Here is an 18,997-nt window from a genome sequence, read left to right as displayed (position 1 = left end):
TCATGGTGACATGGACCGTTTTATGTTTTGGTCCGTTCTTTGACGCTCCTGATGTACCCGGTAACCGAATTCCGCTTTAATGGACGAAGTAAAAATATCGTTTTGTGACAAAGATTTGTTGCTTTGTAAAGTACAAGGGACACTCGAGAAATTTTTTAAAAAATCCATGGCAAAAAGTAAAAAAGAGGTACTTTAGCATTTAAAAGGGGGCTCAGATCCACAGTGTCCCTCCAACTATTCATCTCTGTTTGCGGGCTACATCAAATGTTTACCTCAAATTGTAAATTTGATGCGGCCCATTTGACTTAAAGTTCTTGCCATTTCAAAGCGAATAAACGAGCTATGACAAAGTAGGTCAACCGGTCTCAGCAACCTTTGTCTTTGCCTCGACACACCTAACATCAAGCTAACATCAAGGATTCTTTAGCAAACCATGGAGACAAAAGGAACCAAGGCTGAGTTATACCAACAAAGCCTGCAAGATTCCACGGGAATGTTTAGCACTTGCGAAAAAGATCAAAATTTGACAGAATTGGAAAACCCTGCCATAGAACCCATTCTTTTTTCAAAGCTTCAATTTTGCTGCGTTTTGACCAAAATTTTATCCAAATATACTGTATATGGCTGACTTTTTTCAAATTTTGTTTTTTTAAAAAACGTTGCCAAAATACCATACTGCGGGGCATCCATTGAAAAATTTGAACAATGCCAAATCTTTTGTTAATTGACATTTGAATTATTTTATCTAATTGTCAACTGATATTAATTAATTTCAGACTTTACACATTTCTTCTTATACACACTTTTTAGCACTACCTTAATCTTTGCTCAGCCTCGATATTTTTAAAATTTGTGATTCTTATCCTAAAATTATTCTCAAATTATTCTTCAGGAGAAACTTCAATTCTTTGGTAGTATTTGTTCGTAACAAAACATTTTAGGAAACGAAACATAGTGGCATAAAGGTTGATGATGAGTGGTAGTCTCAAAATTTTTGCATGAGTCATGCTCGTCTGCTTTGCTCAGTAAACTCATAGTTCACTCTGCATAGTCAAATTGAAAAATTTATTCTTATTAAATGTGTACTTTATTCATATGTTCTTGACCTTGTTTTATTTGAGCCAAAAAGCCTTATAGAAATGAAATTGTTGAAATATATATTAGTCAGAAGCAAGTTAAAAAAAGAAATAATTAAAGTTCTTTATTTTCCTTGCAGCAGCAGGGTAGTTCTTGAGTTTTTTATGTATTTGCGATTCAAATACATTCAAAGAACCAGGAAACATTCAAGTTCTTTTCACTGATAACTTACGCGAAATTATAAGTCGAATTTACAATTTCATCGTCGAAACTAATAAGAGCTTTCTGCCATCGAGCAACTTCCGTGCTTATCCTTCGATCTCACCTGCAAATCTCCCAAAACATGGTGAGTCATCGCGTTTATATAGGAGCTATTTCTGTCTACTCCATATATGGCAGGATGCGTTTTAAATATTGGAGCAGCCAATCATGATGAGACAGTTCACAAATGTTTGTTTTGATTGGTTTTCATTGGTATCCCCTTTTTGTGGCATCCTCGTTGTCATTGTCTGCGTTCCATTGGCTTTCATCTCTATGGATTTCCTCTGATTGGTAGATTCCATTGTCTTATACAAACTGAAAACACTATGATTAATTTCAATCACTTGCTGCCTACTGTCTTCGCAGTGTCTACAGTACCACCATAGGAAGAGCTGCAAGGCTTCAATACTCTCGTATTTAAACATTTTCACTATTCTTATTTCTAATCATGAATTCTACGCTACCGTCGGGGAGCATTTTTCAAGAGCTACAATATATCCACGATACTGGTTTTTTCTGTCCTTCTTCGTCGGTGGAGGAAGATTGGCAACAGGTTTGTGTTTCCATTTCTTCAACACTCGATTCTTTGAAATTTACTTTGCAAAACAGGTTAGCAGCAATCTCCCTTATTCATAATACGATTGTTTTTTCTTAAGTGCTTTACGCGTTGGCAACCTAAGTTGCATCCTTGTTCTTTGTGGCCTAGATAAACTTGACGACGCGCTTCCTTGTTTTCTAAATATTTTATAAAATTGCTAAATTCGCTCTTAAATATAGTTATTTCATCCCCAAAGCTAAGATGGTCGATTATAAGTTATTAAAGATAGTTCTGGACTTCTTTTACGAAGTTTCCTATTTGAATTCAAATGTTCTGCATGCTCATTTCAACTCGAACCTTCAACGGCCTAGCTCATTTCCTGTAGTGTAAACTTGTTGCGTTATATTGGACTTTTCTTGATGAAATGATGTATCTTCATTCCAGACAAGGATGGAATTAAACAAATACTTATGTCGGGAACCTATCAGCCTAAACTGCAAGGATATCGATGGTGTAGTACCGTGTCCTTGGAATGAATTTTTCTTTACTGAAGAACTCGATAGTCCTATTCTGGGAATCACCAACGACTTGAAGTCGGATCACTCGTCTAATAGTCAAACATCACAGATTACGGTCGTTCTTCCTGAAACTCCTACTGAACCTAAATTTCGAGATAGCCCAGACTTTGCAGTTTTGAAATCATCGACTCCAATAACAATTTTCACCAGTTCGAATCATAATGCTGGATGTGTTAACACTGACTCCATATCTCCGCAAGACGTATCTCAACAGGTTTTGTTAACGCCCCCTAGTTCGCCGGAGTCGGTGTCGAGTGGAGGAAGTGGAGTTGGTTCTATCACCAGGACATTAAAATTGAATAGTAAACGTGGAAAGAACACAGTTGATGGGAAAAAATCCAACAACATTGACTCTAAGAAAAGAGTTCATAAATGTTTCTTTTCTGGATGCAAAAAGGTTTATACAAAGAGCTCTCATTTGAAAGCTCACCAAAGGACACACACTGGAGAAAAACCTTATCGTTGCAGTTGGGAGGGTTGTGCTTGGAGGTTTGCAAGATCTGATGAACTTACTAGACATTATAGAAAACATACTGGTGCTAAACCATTTAAATGTTTACAATGTGACCGTTGCTTTTCGAGATCTGATCACCTAGCTTTACACATGAAACGTCACCAGTGACTTCCCAAAATAGAAATTTAGATGCACTTGTATACACAATTATTAGCAATTGGAAGCCAACAATGTCCGTCATATATCACGTGGTTACGAAATAGCTGAATGAACTGACGTAGCATTGTTGAAATTTCGATAGTCCTTGTATTTCGCAAGAGTGACGTATCATCATACCGGATGATGGCAAATGATCTTTGATATTCGCTCTCGAGAATCCATGACAAAGCATGGTTTTGCGTTACCGTGGAGTTGAATGATGAATCACGGATGCATTATTGATGAGATGCTTGCGGTTTACCTCTACAATATACAGATGGTTACCGGCTGTAATAAGAATGTAAAAGATGTGCTCCGTTGAAACAAATTGCATTCTGTTGATTGTGTATTTGCCGTTACTTGTCTGTCTATCTCTTGGAAACCGTGGAAATATCAGATATACCGTGAATGGTACAAAATGACTACAAAAATCTTTTCTTGCCTTCACGAACACCTTAGATAATGTAACAGTCTATGTATTGACTTCTTTTGAGAAACATAGCTATTTCGACTTAATTCCTTCTAACAGTTTCAGAAAACAACTATGCAGATATGAATTTATTTTTTAATTTAATCTTTCTAGTTTTTTAGTAAAGTAGTTTGAAATGTATACAACACACTGCTATGAGAATGTTAACAAAACTGTACAATTTATGTAAATATTAATTAGGATATTGTCTGTACAGGGAAACCCATCATGGGAATTCCATTAAATTGAAAATTCAGCGAAATTTTCAAGGTATTCTCATTGTTGAATCCTTCTTAAATAAAATGACTGGAAATTGCTGAATACAGTAATTTGAAAATTTACTGGAGACATCAATGGGAATATTTTGAATTTTCGTAAATAAGACCTAATGTTTGTCTTAGAATAAATGTAATTGTCAAAAAGGAAGATGTTAATCAACATTTCATTCATCAAGATTCAAATTATGTTTGCTTCTTTTGTACTGCTCAGCCATTTAAGGGGATTTAAACGCTCAAATCATCGATCTGCAAAAATCATCCAACAATAGTGTTTTTAAACTGACTCTGAGAAAAGTTCTCTACAGCTTTTGTAGACGAAAAGTGTTGTTAAACAGTCAATGAGTTGCCGGTAATAATCATTATCCAGCGAATTGTTAATGCAACCACAGAAATGCGTTATTGTCCTGGTTTCCATCGCTTCCTACTTTCTTCTTTGTAAATAAGTTAGCTGCCTTTACAAAGGAATGAAATCCAACAAAGAAGAATTTACGCAATTGCGTTAAAGTTCTGTTAGCTCGCTTTTTGTCTGCACGAGATTAGCACTATGTGAATTTCCCAGAGGCCGAGGATATCAGTGGGATTGTCAATCATAACGAGAGAGCGGGATTTAGAACAATATGTGCTCAAGTCGTTTGGTCCAACTGGGAAATCCCCTGATCACAATACAAATCACCCTCCCCACTGTGCCCCGCTGTCAAGGGAGCTTCGTCTTCTTGTCATGATGCTCGCCGCGGCCTTAGGATTACTCTTTGGGAAACTGAAGTGTTTTCTTTCGTTATCAGCATCAAAATTGACTAAATCTTACGCACAGCTTTTTCCCTTCATAAAGAAAGCCTATAGCACTACTCTGTTCTCCATTCAAGTGCTGCAGTCGTCGCTAGGGGTTGTTTATTCATTACAAGAAACAAAAAAAACCAGTCTGCATTGTTGATCTCGTTATTACAAGAATGAAACTGGTTCGATTGACCGTTCATGTCAACTTTTCCATTGAGAGGCTCTAACAATACATTCATTGCAGTTTGAGCTGACTCAATCCCATTTAGCTCGAGTTTCCTTAAAATTAAACTTTTTTATATGAACCATTTTAAAAGAAACCAAGCCTCAAAATTGGCCATAAGTTCAAAACAAAGTGAGAACAGGCTGGGTAAGAGGTGATTTTGAACAGTGCTGATGTCAAAAATGAGGATTTTTTGTCATTCACCCTGGGTAAAAGAGTCTCCATTATTTAGTCTCAGAAATAAAATTAAAAACTAGTCACGGAAAATTTTTTTGAGCAACAATACTTTACCCCCAGATTTAACAGGCTCTGGTACCCAGGGTAGCCATCTAGGGTTATAAAGGATGTCTCATGCACTTGGTTGGAAAAAAGCGCCTGCACACGCCTCTAAAGCGCACTGGCTTGCAATTGCACTGCTTACATCCTAATAATTAATAGACAAATTAAGAAAAAACCAGCGTCAATTTTTCGATAAAATCACGAACAGTCTTGAGACAGGGCCTCCAAAGACGCTGCAACGGCTGCCGAGTGAGGGTTTCATGCTCCCTTCTTGTATAATTGCAAAAATATAATACACAGTTTTTGTTCATCAGAACCCCTATCTGGGGGCTTTAAGCATTAGTATTTATGTTGATAACACCTTTTTTCAGTGCACCCCGCATTTCGCAGCAATTTTTTCCGTGGTGTTGGCCTAACCAAGTAAGCTGGTATCTGTAGCCCTGAAGTTAGACAATAGAAGATTGAATACTTGGTTTACAGGTTGCGAACAAAAAAACTGCACTTATTGTGAGGAAACCAGTTATTGAAGATGCATTTGTTTATCCTGGGTTGCTTGTACAACCATCATTCTGGTATTGCCAGATTCCCTAATGTGGCTGAGTGATGACGTCACGAAGATCCTCTTTTAAGAATTCATGGATTTGAAGCATGCTTACATTGCAAAATGGGCATAGAGGCACTTGTTTTCCCTTTCAAATCCCTTCAATTTAGTACTGTTCAAAAAATTGAAATGGCAGCAATACTTTGTAAAAATTTCACTGGCCAGAGTTCAACCAATCGGTGCCAGAAATATGAATGATTTTTCAACTATAGAGGTAGTTTTGATGTTCTTTCAGATAAGATACTCAATTTTCAAAAGTTCTAAGAATATGTCATTGTCACTATTCTCTATACATGCTTTACTCATGTTGCCACGAACAGATCTGACTGACCTTCTAAACCCTAATGAGAAACATTAAAAGCATGCAGCATGTTATCCCTCAAACATTTTGGTATCTTAATTTAGGAAACCAGCCCATCTGCTTTCCTGCCGCATTTCCCAGCATTTGATGTGAACAACATGACCAAGTGTTTCTTGCTTCCCATTCATCTTTTCTGTGGTTTCTCTTCGTTAAGAACGACGCAACTGTGTGCTCTCATAAAAATATTTTTATTATTTCTTTAGGATTAATTATTGTTATTCTTCACATACTTTGTTTTGGAGTATTGTTATTATTACACTCGTTTTATTAGCGATGGCTATTTTCGTTTGCTTATTCGCTAAAAGAACTACAAAGGTCAAAACTTGCTTCTCCAGACGACAATTCTTCGCTCATGCTGTTTGTTAGCTAAACTGGTGGAGATTCAAAAATCATGTACTTAACATATGCAAAAGATTGTTAGCGTTTCAGGGGCAGCCTATGAAAACGTCATTCCCTCTGCCCAAAAGCCAAACACCTAGAATCCGAGCAGTTCCTCATTTCACCTACCCTGGGTCAGGCACCGTGGAGCATTGGGGACTGGGGGCTTTAGCCCCCCACTTTTTGCAAAAATGCCAAATACTAAGTATCAAACTACCATAAAAGCCTCTTTTTACACGATTTCAGCCCCCCCACTTTCTTTAGACCCCCACTTTTCTCAACGCTCCGCAGTGCCTGTAGGTGCCAGAGCCTTCAACACCGCAGCCGTCTACAATACTTTATCCCCGCATTCATGAGGCTCAGGTATCTAGGCGATATTTCATCTTGAAAATAATAAATATCATTTAAACTAGCAGTTATAAAGATATTGCTATTTTGAGATCTTTTTAGAGGTAATGATTCAAGTAGCAACCAAAAGGGATTTCTAAGGCATTTCATATCTCCTAGCAACATAGTTTCTTGTCATTGTTTTCTTCACAACAAAACTTCTCTGAATAGAGAGCATAACTTTGACAATCTTATGCTCTTCTGTATCTTTGTCAATGTTTTGCTTGCTCCTTTTTTGAAATGTCCTAATATTGCACCTGTAAAAGTGGGGAATCATGCTGCTCGTGGCACCCTACTCCGTTTGAAATGAATGCAGCTAACGTAAACAGTCGCTACGAAAAATACAAGAAAGAATAGAGAGTACATCACAAAACAGGTTATATTGTTAGTAGCCATTTGAACGATTGTCTTCAAGGAGAAAAGCACTTGTATATCAATTTACTTTAAACAACAAGACAGGTGTTTTGTTTGTTGTTCCTATTTTTGTTTTATTTTACAATTTACTCCGTCTTGTCAAGTTCATGTCGGTTTGCTTCTGCTAAGAACTGAAATGAGATTAAAAACGGTTCTGATTAGAGTCAATCTACTTTCATCTGCAGTTTTGTCTGTAGCCATAATGTGCTAGACAGATTTCAGACTTTGCTATCTTCTTGTTTAAAATTTCACAAGAATCCTTATTGTTTAAGGGGATCAACTGTACTTTTTGTTTTATCATTGCTATCTTTTCTTGACAAAGCCAAGAACCGCAGCCTTGCACAAATGTTTACGAACTGCATCTAAATCTTATCTCTTAATCCAAATGTTTATCTTACCAAATCGCCATCATGTGATTTTGGTTGGCATTCCGCAAGGTTCAGGCCTAGGTTCTCTGCCGTTTATTTTATGGCTACGACTCAAATCTTAGCTTTGAAACAATGTAAGCTCTTCCTTTTTGATCACACAATTTAATCAATCTCAATTTCTTTACAATTTTGAAACTTGCAGTTTCAATGAATGGCTTCATTTTGGGGACTAGCATTCAATATTAATATACTGCCCCCCCCCCCCCCCCCCTCAGAAGAAATTCCTTAGAATTTTAACTGGATTCTCATAATTTTTGCCGACGTTTATGATAGCCTTTGAAAACTTATTCTAATTGAAATTTAGCAGTTTATGTTTTTCTCTCTACCTTACAAACTGTACTTGCCTTTGTTAAAAACCTCGGACTGAGTTATTCAATTGTTAAGAGACTACATCTGCACCTTTATTTTATCGATTGAATTAGGCAGGTTTTATGTCATTTTTCATTTAACTATTCTGAACTGAATATTTGTAGCTATAAATACATTCAAAACTTTGTTCTCTGAATCTTTATCCTCGCTGGCTTTAAAACTTGCATGTTCTTTGTGGGTCTGGACTTCTTCTACATGATAAATCCTTTATAGTCTCCAAAAACATTTTTACATAAGTTGTAGGAGACTGCTTCGAGAATCCTGAGGGGAAAGAATTTTTTAATAGAGTTTCCTTACTCAAGTTGCCGTTTATAAACAGGAAGCTTTGTAATATTCATAGCTAGAAACAGCTTGTATCTTTTGGTCATTAAGTTTTTCGTTATTAACGATATACTTTCTAAATAGGAAATAGCATGTAGCGTTTTCTTTTCTAGTATAACTTTTTCATTTAGTGATGTAATACCATCGATACCTTTTTCCCACACCGTTTACATCTCACATACTTTCGTGCGTTTTGAAGAGAGCAACCTTTTAAAGAAACTCCACTGGCATGGCCATGACGTACAACGTCAGAAGTTTCATTGGAAAAAGAAGGTATGTAATAGTGTATCTAATTAAAGCTGCAGGCCTTACAACTTACAAGTAATGTTGATTCTGAAATTACAGTGGAATCCCGATATGACGAACTCTGAAGGGAACCAGAAAATAGTTCCTTATATCGAGAGATCATTAAATCGAGAGAAAACGTTTTTAGGTCTTTTCGTCTTTCATGGTAAAAAACCTCCGTTTGGCTTGTTCAGGCTCCAACTTCTGTGCACATTAAACTCCAAAAAACCAATCTGAATTCAAATAATACTACTGGTTGGTCATTGAAAATCTTAAGCTCTGGTCAAACGATCCAATATTTCGCCCAACATTTTTCTCGATGATGGAAGGTGATCCAACGTTGGTGGTCAAACGATCCAACATTTCACCGAACATTTCGCCCAACATTCTCTCACGCAGATCGAAAAGGAGCTGGGTAGTAGGTAGCATTGATGTTGCTTAACAACAGTAGGCACACCAGACGCGCTCGGTCGGCACTAGATCATAGTCAGCTAACGTACATGACGTCATACATCTTTGAAACCGAGGACCAATGATATAAAGGACTAGGTGGAATAAGACGTTTTAAAGAGTTCCCCCGCTTAATTTTACTGTAATCAAGCCTAAAGGCCTTTTTCAGAAACATTGCTTCCTTTTTGTTTTCCAAAGTTTAGAACATTGGCTGAGGTATTGACAGTGGAAATAGTTCCTTCACCTCCTAACCCTAAACCTAACCTTAAACCTGACCCTGAAACTAACCCTAACCTGTATCTTGGACACCTTTCCCTGAAACAATTGATTTTTCATAGCTGCTCTTCCTTGATTCAGTCACTGATCTATCAGTGGATTCCCTGTCTGTTTGTTGTTCTGAGAAGCGATATCGAGGCTCATTGCATGGCAACAAGAATACAAATTCGTTGCTATATTTGACCGATCTTGTCTTATAATCAAGAATAATTCTGTTGAGAAGAAGCCTAAAAAATCCGAAAACAATGTTGAGTAACAGTGGAAAATTCAAGGATAGAAATCCAGATGTTACTGCTGTAAGTTGAATTTTTTTAAATAACTATTTTTGCCACGGTTCAGAGAATAGGCCATTGGAGAGGCTTTGGCGTACCGTATGCAGTCCACAAAATTGAGCAGAGAAATATATACTTTATCACTACTGTTTTATCTTAAACTCTGTCTTTTTAATCTGAATTTCTCTTCAAGTTACTCCCTTTTTTCTAGGCCTATTATATTTTTCAACCATTGTTCGTTAATACATACCGTTACTGGATCGTGTTATAAATTCTTGAATCTTAAGTCTTTTCTATAATGTTATCTCAAAGATTTTGTAATTCCTGATAAAGCGCACTAAACTTTTGAGGTAACGCTTTTCTGTTTATTGCAGGCTGGTAAATGTTTTACTCTTGGTGAAACTGCAAAGGAATGCCTAAATATTCCCAGAAAGGTATCAGCTCATTTTTCTTCTTAAAATGTTATCATTTTCATGTTTATATATTTTCAGGAAATAATACACAGTGTGTTTCATGAATAAAATCATATGTATGGTCAATTACATTTGGATGTTGTTCAATCCATGCATTTTTTAGAATTTTGTCAGAGAATTCTAAAATTTCCCTACCCATAGAATAAAGTTGCTCTAGCAACACATGCACATATTATGGTAGTAACCATTGAATAAGACAGGTTATTTTTAGGCCCATTTTAAAGCAAAATTTTTCATCTAACCCTCATTTGTTTTTCTTCTTTTGTAAAACATAGCCACTGACCCCTGAACCAGTCCACAAATTCCGTTGTACCACAAACCCAGCTCCTGCCGAAAGAAGAATATTCTATGGCAGATACAGTGATCCAAATATTGCATCCTTGTTGAGTCATGGCATTGATACAAAACCATCTCTAAAGGTGTGTATTGAAGATGGCTGATATCATATCAGTAAAATAACTAGCTACACCTGGCATTTTCAAAAGTACAAATATGTTACAAACTTTATATATGATTATATCATTTAGCAACTATGCAAGTACTTCAAATAATTCAGTGAATTGATTTATATTGTGTAAATTTTGCAATTAGCTAGGCTTATTTTGATTTAATTAATGAATATGAAACATTCCAAATATTGTTTTGCATGTGTTTTAAGCTTTTTCTGTTTTCTCAAGCTAAAAATTATAAGTGACATGTAAAATTCTTTAAAACTGTATTCTTTTAGGCTCGGGATTTGATTTTGCCACGGCCAAAGAGTCTCTATGTGCAGAGATTATGTGATAAAAAGGAAGATCTTTACGCAACTCGCAAAAAAGCCCCTCTAGGTAATTATTTGTGTTTCATTATTTTCTTCAAAAAGCTGTTGCTATTTATATATTTTATTCTCTCATTTTCACTGTAATCTTATACTGTTTTACATGACTTATGATTTCTATGATGTCTAAACACTTTATGTACTTTTATTTAAAAGTTTGTTTACAAATAGGTGTTTTAGGTTGTGTTTTATCATGATGATACCCTGACAGCCCCATAAGGCCCCAGATTTGGAAATTGGTTTCACAAATATCATTGGATGTTATTAACTCATCCACATAGGCATGGTTTTATCAGATGACATTGTATCAGTAATATTCATTGACTTTGTTTTTTCCTCACAACAGGTATCTTTGTTGTTATTTGTATATGATCCTTCTCAACTGAGGTAAATCTAAGTCTCAGATGTTGTTACTTTCACACTCCTTGTCTGTGTATCTAGTTGTTTAAACCTCAAGATGACCTAGGAAACATTTAATTTTGGTAGGAAAATCTCATGATCAGCGAGTTGGATTGCCAAAAGGGGTTGAGCCTTATGATGTTCGATATGGGATAAAGGTCTTTAGGGATTGTACTGCTGGAGAGTTAGTCAATCCTGCAAAATCAAAGAATGAAGTGGAAGTTGAATCTACTCAAGGTTCAGATTTATACATCAAGAGTCATAGTGCATATAGCGTTGGTTAGTACTCATAAACTTTTCAAAACTTTTTGCCAGATTTTTCTTTATGCTTACAAAAGAATTTAGGATTGCCTATATACAAAGATAGCTAAAGTAAATTGTATTATATGATCACCTGCAGCAAATCATAGTGACAGACTGCAGTTTTTAAAAAAATAGATTTTCTCTAAGTGTCATTAAGAAAATGCATGGTCGATCAAATTGGAAAATATATAACAACAACAGTTTATAGAAGCCACCTTGGAAATTTCCTTTTACTCAAAATTTTCTTTTTATTAATTTTTTGGGTTTCAGCATGGGCGGCACCTGGTGGGGGGGGGGGCTGGGGGGCTCTCTTGCAAAAAAGTGTTTTTGAGAGAATAAAAAGAAAAGAAAAAAATAGAAATAGAAGAAAAGAACAGTGGGATAAATCCTTTACAGTATTGCTTTATTTCAAAGGAATAGGCAGGGGTCTATGGTGCCCCATAAAGTAACGAATTCCATTTTAAGACTGGAATTAATCAAACGTAAAAAACCATGTCTTAAAAATAGCAAAATTTTTGCAAAAAAGGAACGCAAAGAAAATTCTGAAATGGGCGTGGTTGCAAAATTTTTCTGCTCGCTTCACTCGCGAGGAAGCCTCCTCTTTGGATAAACCTAAGAACCCCGACGAACTATCGCCGCCCTTCCAATGTACCGCTACATATAACGAGTGCCTCATAAAATCATAGGCAAAGAATATCGTGAAGAATTTCAGTGCGTCTAATAATGTTATCACTTTGAATTTCTCAGCGCCGCCCCTGTTCAGATTCTTTCAAATTTCCTTACCTATTTCGTAGGTGAAACGTATGATAGAAAATATAACTGGTCCCGGATCCCAAAAACAAGTTGTTTTGGCAAAGAGACACCACATGACAACAGAGGAAGAAATGTACAAAAAACGCTTAAATGGCTGCACGAAACTCAAAGGTAATAGGGAGTATACTTTGTTTGATTATTAGAATTACCCTTAGGCAAATGCAAGGTTTTAAGCCTCAGAATATAGATAACAAGATAAAAGCAAATTTTGTGAACATTTTTTGAAGATATCAGGGGTGTTGGAAGGAATTTCAAATAAGGTATGTCAGAAATTGATACGAACTGCATAAGTTACATCAAAGGCACCTTGGGGGCTCAGTTTTTAGTAGTTTGGGGTCTCGTATACATACCACATTAAAAGTACCCAAAGAACCCCTTACCTCACCCCTATCTAATTAAAAGTTTGCAGGTGATACTAGAGAAAATGAGCAGTAGTTTGTTCGATTGTTATCAAAACAACTCGAAGGTGTTTATTCCCTTAAGAATCCATACAACGTAGTCTATTTTTCATAAAGCTTGATAATCTACGCTTTTAGAGTATATTAAAGGACGCTTCTAAGTTGCTTCTCTGAGTTTCGCGTTTAATGCGATCATCAAGCATCTTAACGGATTTTCATACATTTTTAGTGCCAAGGCGGCTCATGTCGTGTCAGAAAGGGTGGACAATTTCAGAGAACGAACACAGCCTCAAGTTGGAACAGTTCATGACCCAATAAAGGAGACAATGCTTGCCAGAGTACCAAGTGACCACACATTTGGTGTTTTGGTCAAACCAGATGAATATGGTGCTGGAGACTTGATACATAACCGAGCGGCTGGGAGGTTTTTGCGAGGAAAAGATAAAGAAAGGGGAGTGCTCGCTGCAATCCGACAACATTTGAAGAAAGCAAATTATCACAATTTTCATGATCTCAATGCAGCATTCAAATTTTATGACAAGGTAAAATTTCAGTTTTTAGATACGAAGCAATCTTTAGTTTTCATAGTCCTTTTGATACGCGTTGATACATTTACTATCCTAATTGCGGTAATGTCTATACGGTTTAGAATATTGTCTTATTTACTCTAGATATGTAATTAGGACATTGTTGAAGTACTAGACGCTTTTCAACAGCGTGTTCCTAGCTTTGCTGCTTTGATAATCTTTTTAGTTTAATTAATGCAATAATAGGGTAGAAGACTCAGTCAGTGGCGGATTTAGGGGGGGCAACTAGGGGCAGTTGCCCCTCCCTCAACGAGTTGAAGCAAGTCTGGCGCCCCTTTTTTGGAAATTTTGCGCCCATTTTGAAGAATGAGAATCAGGTGAAATAGTTTCTGAGACCGATAGGCTAATATGCTTCAAGGATTACCTAAAAGTTATGTTGTTTATTCTGAAAATAGATCTGAAATTGTTGTATACAGCGTACTCTCGTCACCAATTTTTGAAACATTTGCAGCGCCCCTACTAACGACTGCCCCTCCTTCAAATTTGCTCTGGATCCGCCCCTGGACTCAGTTATAATGAATATTATACAATACATTTTACCCTGTGTCTTGTTTCTTTAACAGGATAGTTCTGGAAAGATTGACATCAATGAGCTTCGAGAAATTTGCATCCAATTCAACCTTCCAATCGACAAGGAATTGCTCGAAGCTTTGTTTGACTACTGTGACATAGACAAAGATGGACAAATAGATTATGTAGAGTTCTCGAATTTCTTGAACTGGAAAGGAAAAATGCCTACAAGGATAAAAAATAAAGATTCAGCAGATGACTCTGATACGAAAAGCGAAGATGAGGCACCAGAAGAGCTGCATAAGCAAATTGATGATGCTGTTGTTGACTTTAAAACTTCATCACAAACAATAAATGCTGTTGTCGGTGGTGTCAAAACTGGCGGTAATGAATTTTCTTGGTTATCAACAGTCTTACATTTCATAATAACTAGTCATGTTGCAAAATACAATTTTGTCAAGTTTAGGCCGTTTCAACAAAGAGCATTCAGCATGTATGAAGATATTCCAAAATTTTGCTGCTGAATTCTTCGACATTTTTCTACATGCTTGAAAAGTTTTGAAATCAAGATTTAATATGGCAAAACGTTCAGCACGATCGACAATTTTTGAACATTTCCTCATTAATGTTGACGTTGGTTATAAAACTGTTGTTGATTTATTTTCAAGCTGTTTTTGTTCGTGGTTCTTCTTTACTTATCAGTCCATGATTCATACAAGCCACAATATGTATACATTTCATGGTCACTCACACATAACTCTAAAATTAATTTCTCATTGCTTGAATTTGATGCTGCATACTAGTGGCCAAATTTTATTCTGTCATCCGAAAATGTCCGACACACATCCGAATTTCTTCTGTTTATCTGTTCTATGCAATTTGGCATTCCCTTCATTTCGTCTTTTTTTGAAAAATTTTAAAGAAGCATTGGCAATGTTTTAAGTTTTCTTTTCTTTGTTTTCAGATTGGAAATTCAACGGTATCCCAACAATAAGAAGCGATCTTCCGGCGCCGCGTATAAGAAGAATCGGTGATTCAACAGTATGTTTACATATAGCTTGACTGCATAGCCTTATTTGTCTACAGCGATGAGGTTGTTTCCATACACAAAGTAAAACATTCAAATCTTTCATATGCATGCAGATGGCATTTTATAGTTTTTCATTCATATGTTATTTTCATGTTTTCAAACTCATTCACGAAAGATCAATGAAACATAGTCCACCTCTGATTTCAAAATCTGTTATTGTCTTCCGTTTTTGTTTTGGCTATGCAACTCTACGTTGTTGTCTCGGCCTTGTTTTCCATGGGGTCTATTTGAAAGGAAAGTCACCTTAAAGCATCAAGTTCAGCCTCGTTCTTTCAATGAAGGAAACGTTTTTTGAAGCATTTTTAATCACCAAATGTATATACATTGAAAAATTCCAGCTGTTATTCTCAACTCAATGTAAATTGAACTCCTTCTTTTAACTCAAAGGAATTTCATATGCAATGAACTATTTGTACTTCGTTCTATAAACGATGAACAATGAACTATTTGTACTCTTAGTAGATCAAGTGGCGGGAGATTCTATGATAGTTACTTTATTGGCTTTGATTTCTTCGTAGAATTACGGCGACGAATCTAATGCGTACGGGTTAATCAACCCATCAATCTACTCGAATCATGGTGTCTTTGAACGAGATTTCTTTCAAAACCGGGACGAAAATGAAATTCGGCAAATATTTGATAGTATTGGCTTTGCATTGACAAATGACGATTTTCAAAAAGTTTGGGAAACTGCAAGAGAGAACAGCGACAATGGCAAGGTGGGAAGGAAAACATGTTCAATGTATTATTTCTTTCATTGTGTGAATTTACAGCCACGATCTGAATTTAAATGGGTTTCTTTCTTGTTCTTAAAAATTAAAGGAAAATAGTTTCGTTTGTGTCTAACTTATTTACTTCATTTAAATGCAATATATTTTAATAGTAATCAGCCAGTTTTGAATTAAATTGCAATAAATTTTAAATTAAGTACACTTGAACTTGAATAAACCGAAAACTTGAAATTGAATAAACACATAGATGTATGCTAAATTTGTATAATATGATAAGGTGTTTCTAGCTTTTTACCCAGAACTATCATTTTCAAAAATATTAAAAATTTATTTTAGGTATCCGTCGAAACCTTCAGGCAAATTCTATATGGATCAATTGTGAACAAAGATGAACAGGTAAAGTCAAAGGTTTAAGATATTTTAAAAACATTTTTTCTTCATTTTCCTTAGAATTTCATAATTATATATAGGCCTATCTAGCTGTTTAGTTCGTTTTCCAGTTTACTACTGAATATTGTTCCCTAGATTGCAATTTTTCCCGTTTTGGTTTGCACAACTAGAATGGACAGCACATTGCGATAATCTTAACTGTATTGTCTCATTATAGTGACGAAAATCATATAAATTTTATTTTTGGATGTCTGGTTTGAATTTATCTTTATTCATTTTAGGATATCGCTGAGGCTGGGCAGGAAAACGTTAATACAGTTGTATCTGAACGACCAGAAATTTACAGAAATATCGACTTGAAATACAGCAAGAAGGAAAGCGAATTGAAAGATGGGTTCAAGGAGACTGAATACGTGAGTACCTCGTATCCAGTCTACACATTTGCTGCTTGAGTTTCTGCTAAAAGATGCTAAAAAGCTCCGTTTATTTTAATAAAATATTTTTGAATAGGAATTTTCATACAGTATTCTTTTCTAGAGTAATGTCACATTGACAGTTGCTTTCGTTTATAAGTTAACAGATTGAATTTTTATCTAGGTATTCATTAGACTCAATAAAGATATTTTTAAGGCAAAGCTAAGTATTGATAACTCTGACTGTCAATTAGCTGCATCAGCTGAGAATTGTTTATACTTCACGTATTGTATATGTTCACAACTTGAGTCAATTTGTTGCCCGGAGAAACAAGATTGTGTGACAGTTATGGTAGGACCTGCTACCTCATTTCGATGATTTTAAATGGCCTAACAGTTTAGGAGAGTAGAAGATTATTGTCCTGGTAGCTTGGTGGTTTAAGGACACTGAGTTTAGATCATAGCAACTTATGTATACCGAGAGGCTGCAACATCAGGAGGGCTGGGGCGGACACTTCCATTCTCAGGATCCGAAGGAATCAATCCAAATTTAATCTGAAAGGGTAAAGGGGTGAATAAAGCTTTACCGTCACATATCTCAAGATAAGGGTGGGACTCAACTATTTTGTCTTTGCATTTCCAAAGTTTTGAGCGGTAAGGTCACACCAAGAAATAGAGCAAAGGTGCTAGTTGCTATGAATATCTTCTCGGTGTCACATGCCCTACCTCAAGGTGATTTATAGGATACAATTTGCCAATATTCCTTCCTGTTTGCAACTTGTTGGTTAAAAACACCTTTCGAAACAATCCATGAACAATTCACCTTTTGAGAAAAGGAATTGAAAAGCACGGAGTTCAAAACAGCCTCAGAGAATGTCCCTGAATGTTGCTCCATCCCGTTCCATCTCGCTCATTTAATACCTGAAATGGATGTTTCACACAGTCTAATAGGACTTTTGTTTAAGGGTTCTCATTCTAACACCTTTGTAGGGTGTTTCCTTCGATCGTTCATGTTGCTTTTTGTAATTTTTGTAATTTGTAATCACACTTCAAGTAATCTGGAATATCAATTTCTTTTGATAGGTCATGGCACAGTGAGAAAGGGGACTTGAAATTTTGTAAAGAATGAAGAACTGCATAATTTCTTGCAACCTTTATCAATTTTGTTCATATGTTTTCAAGTAGTAAATAACTCGTATTGATATAATCCATAAAGTCATGCTTTATTGATCAATTTTGCTTTTTTTTATTTCCACTTTTCATGATGAGATTATACCAATACAACAAGAGTGCTCATTTATCAGATTAGGGTGAAACTCGTAGAAGCAACATAGAACCGTTCAGTTCTATACGCAAAACGATCCTGAAAAAATATATCCTATATAATTTTCCAATTCAAATATTTTCTATATTCTATACAAGTAGAATATAGTATATTTATTCAAAGTCTACAAAGGGATATTGTCAAGTTGTAGAATCGCTGGTCTCAGCGCTTTGTGTAATTTTAAATGACTAACTTTATTACGTACCTGGATGTTTTTTGGTGCTGATGAACATCGCTTCTGAAAATGCCCCGTAAATGAACTTTTTAAAAACTTTCTGAAACAACTGGACATTTCAAGCTCAGGCTTTATGCCCTTTTATGCGTTATGAGATTGCTCTCTGTAGAGCAAGACCACAAAGCAAATACCGGATCGAGAGGGCTCAAAAGTTTTTGGGAGCTAAAAATGCTGAAAACCAGGAACAAGGCAATTTTGTATGATATTTTGACATGGGGATTGTTTGGGAGTTTAAGCCTACTCTAGGGTCTTATTTATCGACATTTAACGACTCTCAGTTTCCTTCATCACTGCATCTACAAGATAAGATCCTTAAATGAATAAAATCCATAACACTACACTTCGATGATAATAAAGTATAACTAAAGCTAATCAATTGAACCTTAATTACAATTTTTTCAATCAGCCATTAGCCATCAATCAGTTTAGCACGTCTTTTAAATGCTTTGGGGATATTACGTAAGAGGATGTTTCATGACCTTTAACTTGATCTTTAATTATTAGAGAAATTGTTTCATAAATACGTATTCAAATTCACCAATCATTTAGGTTTCAATTAGTTGTTGAAGGTACTTACATCCTCTATGAAATTTGCCTCATAAATTTCAAGGCTCTTTGTTGTTTGCTCGACTTGCAGAATCATAAAATTTTTAGTCTCGATGTGCAAACAACGCTTTAATACATAGTTTTGAAACAAAGTGATGGTATATCGCTTAAACCCATAATTCTGTAATGTCATATTTTTATTGGTCAGTATCTTTAAAAACCTCGTGCACTAGAGGATAAAACAAAACTGAAACCTTCCAAACAAAGATGGAATTTCCAGCTACAGAAAATTCAAGT

The 18,997-nt window shown here is 35.8% G+C and overlaps 2 protein-coding genes across 2 annotated transcripts; both read left to right on the top strand.

Annotated features, from left to right (window-relative positions):
* The first annotated feature begins 1,675 nt into the window (after positions 1–1,675).
* Positions 1,676–5,830, top strand: LOC135681498 (Krueppel-like factor 6). The gene is made up of 2 exons (XM_065196006.2): positions 1,676–1,891; positions 2,321–5,830. The coding sequence occupies exons 1-2, from the start codon at positions 1,787–1,789 to the stop codon at positions 3,074–3,076; spliced, it is 861 nt and encodes a 286-aa protein (XP_065052078.1). The 5' UTR covers positions 1,676–1,786; the 3' UTR covers positions 3,077–5,830.
* Positions 5,831–9,540: 3,710 nt separating this feature from the next.
* Positions 9,541–17,829, top strand: LOC135681497 (EF-hand domain-containing family member B). Its single transcript, XM_065196005.2, has 13 exons — positions 9,541–9,695; positions 10,046–10,105; positions 10,420–10,563; positions 10,872–10,971; positions 11,448–11,639; positions 12,458–12,587; positions 13,104–13,416; positions 14,025–14,355; positions 14,936–15,012; positions 15,580–15,780; positions 16,129–16,188; positions 16,464–16,595; positions 17,679–17,829. The coding sequence occupies exons 1-13, from the start codon at positions 9,645–9,647 to the stop codon at positions 17,691–17,693; spliced, it is 1,806 nt and encodes a 601-aa protein (XP_065052077.2). The 5' UTR covers positions 9,541–9,644; the 3' UTR covers positions 17,694–17,829.
* Positions 17,830–18,997: the final 1,168 nt, after the last annotated feature.

This window comes from Rhopilema esculentum, chromosome 12 (genome assembly GCF_057945365.1).
Source record: "Rhopilema esculentum isolate cy_ngs chromosome 12, ASM5794536v1, whole genome shotgun sequence".
Classification (NCBI taxonomy): Eukaryota; Metazoa; Cnidaria; class Scyphozoa; order Rhizostomeae; family Rhizostomatidae; genus Rhopilema; species Rhopilema esculentum.
The sequence above is the reverse complement of the archived record's forward strand: the minus strand, read 5'-3'. Positions and strand labels throughout refer to the sequence as shown.

Coding starts and splice junctions, on each gene's coding strand:
- LOC135681498 (XM_065196006.2), top strand. CDS start 1,787: ATGAATTCTACGCTACCGTCGGGGAGCATTTTTCAAGAGCTACAATAT. Junction 1,892..2,320: donor TGGAGGAAGATTGGCAACAG/GTTTGTGTTTCC, acceptor TCTTCATTCCAG/ACAAGGATGGAATTAAACAA.
- LOC135681497 (XM_065196005.2), top strand. CDS start 9,645: ATGTTGAGTAACAGTGGAAAATTCAAGGATAGAAATCCAGATGTTACT. Junction 12,588..13,103: donor TGGCTGCACGAAACTCAAAG/GTAATAGGGAGT, acceptor ATACATTTTTAG/TGCCAAGGCGGCTCATGTCG. Junction 13,417..14,024: donor CATTCAAATTTTATGACAAG/GTAAAATTTCAG, acceptor TTTCTTTAACAG/GATAGTTCTGGAAAGATTGA.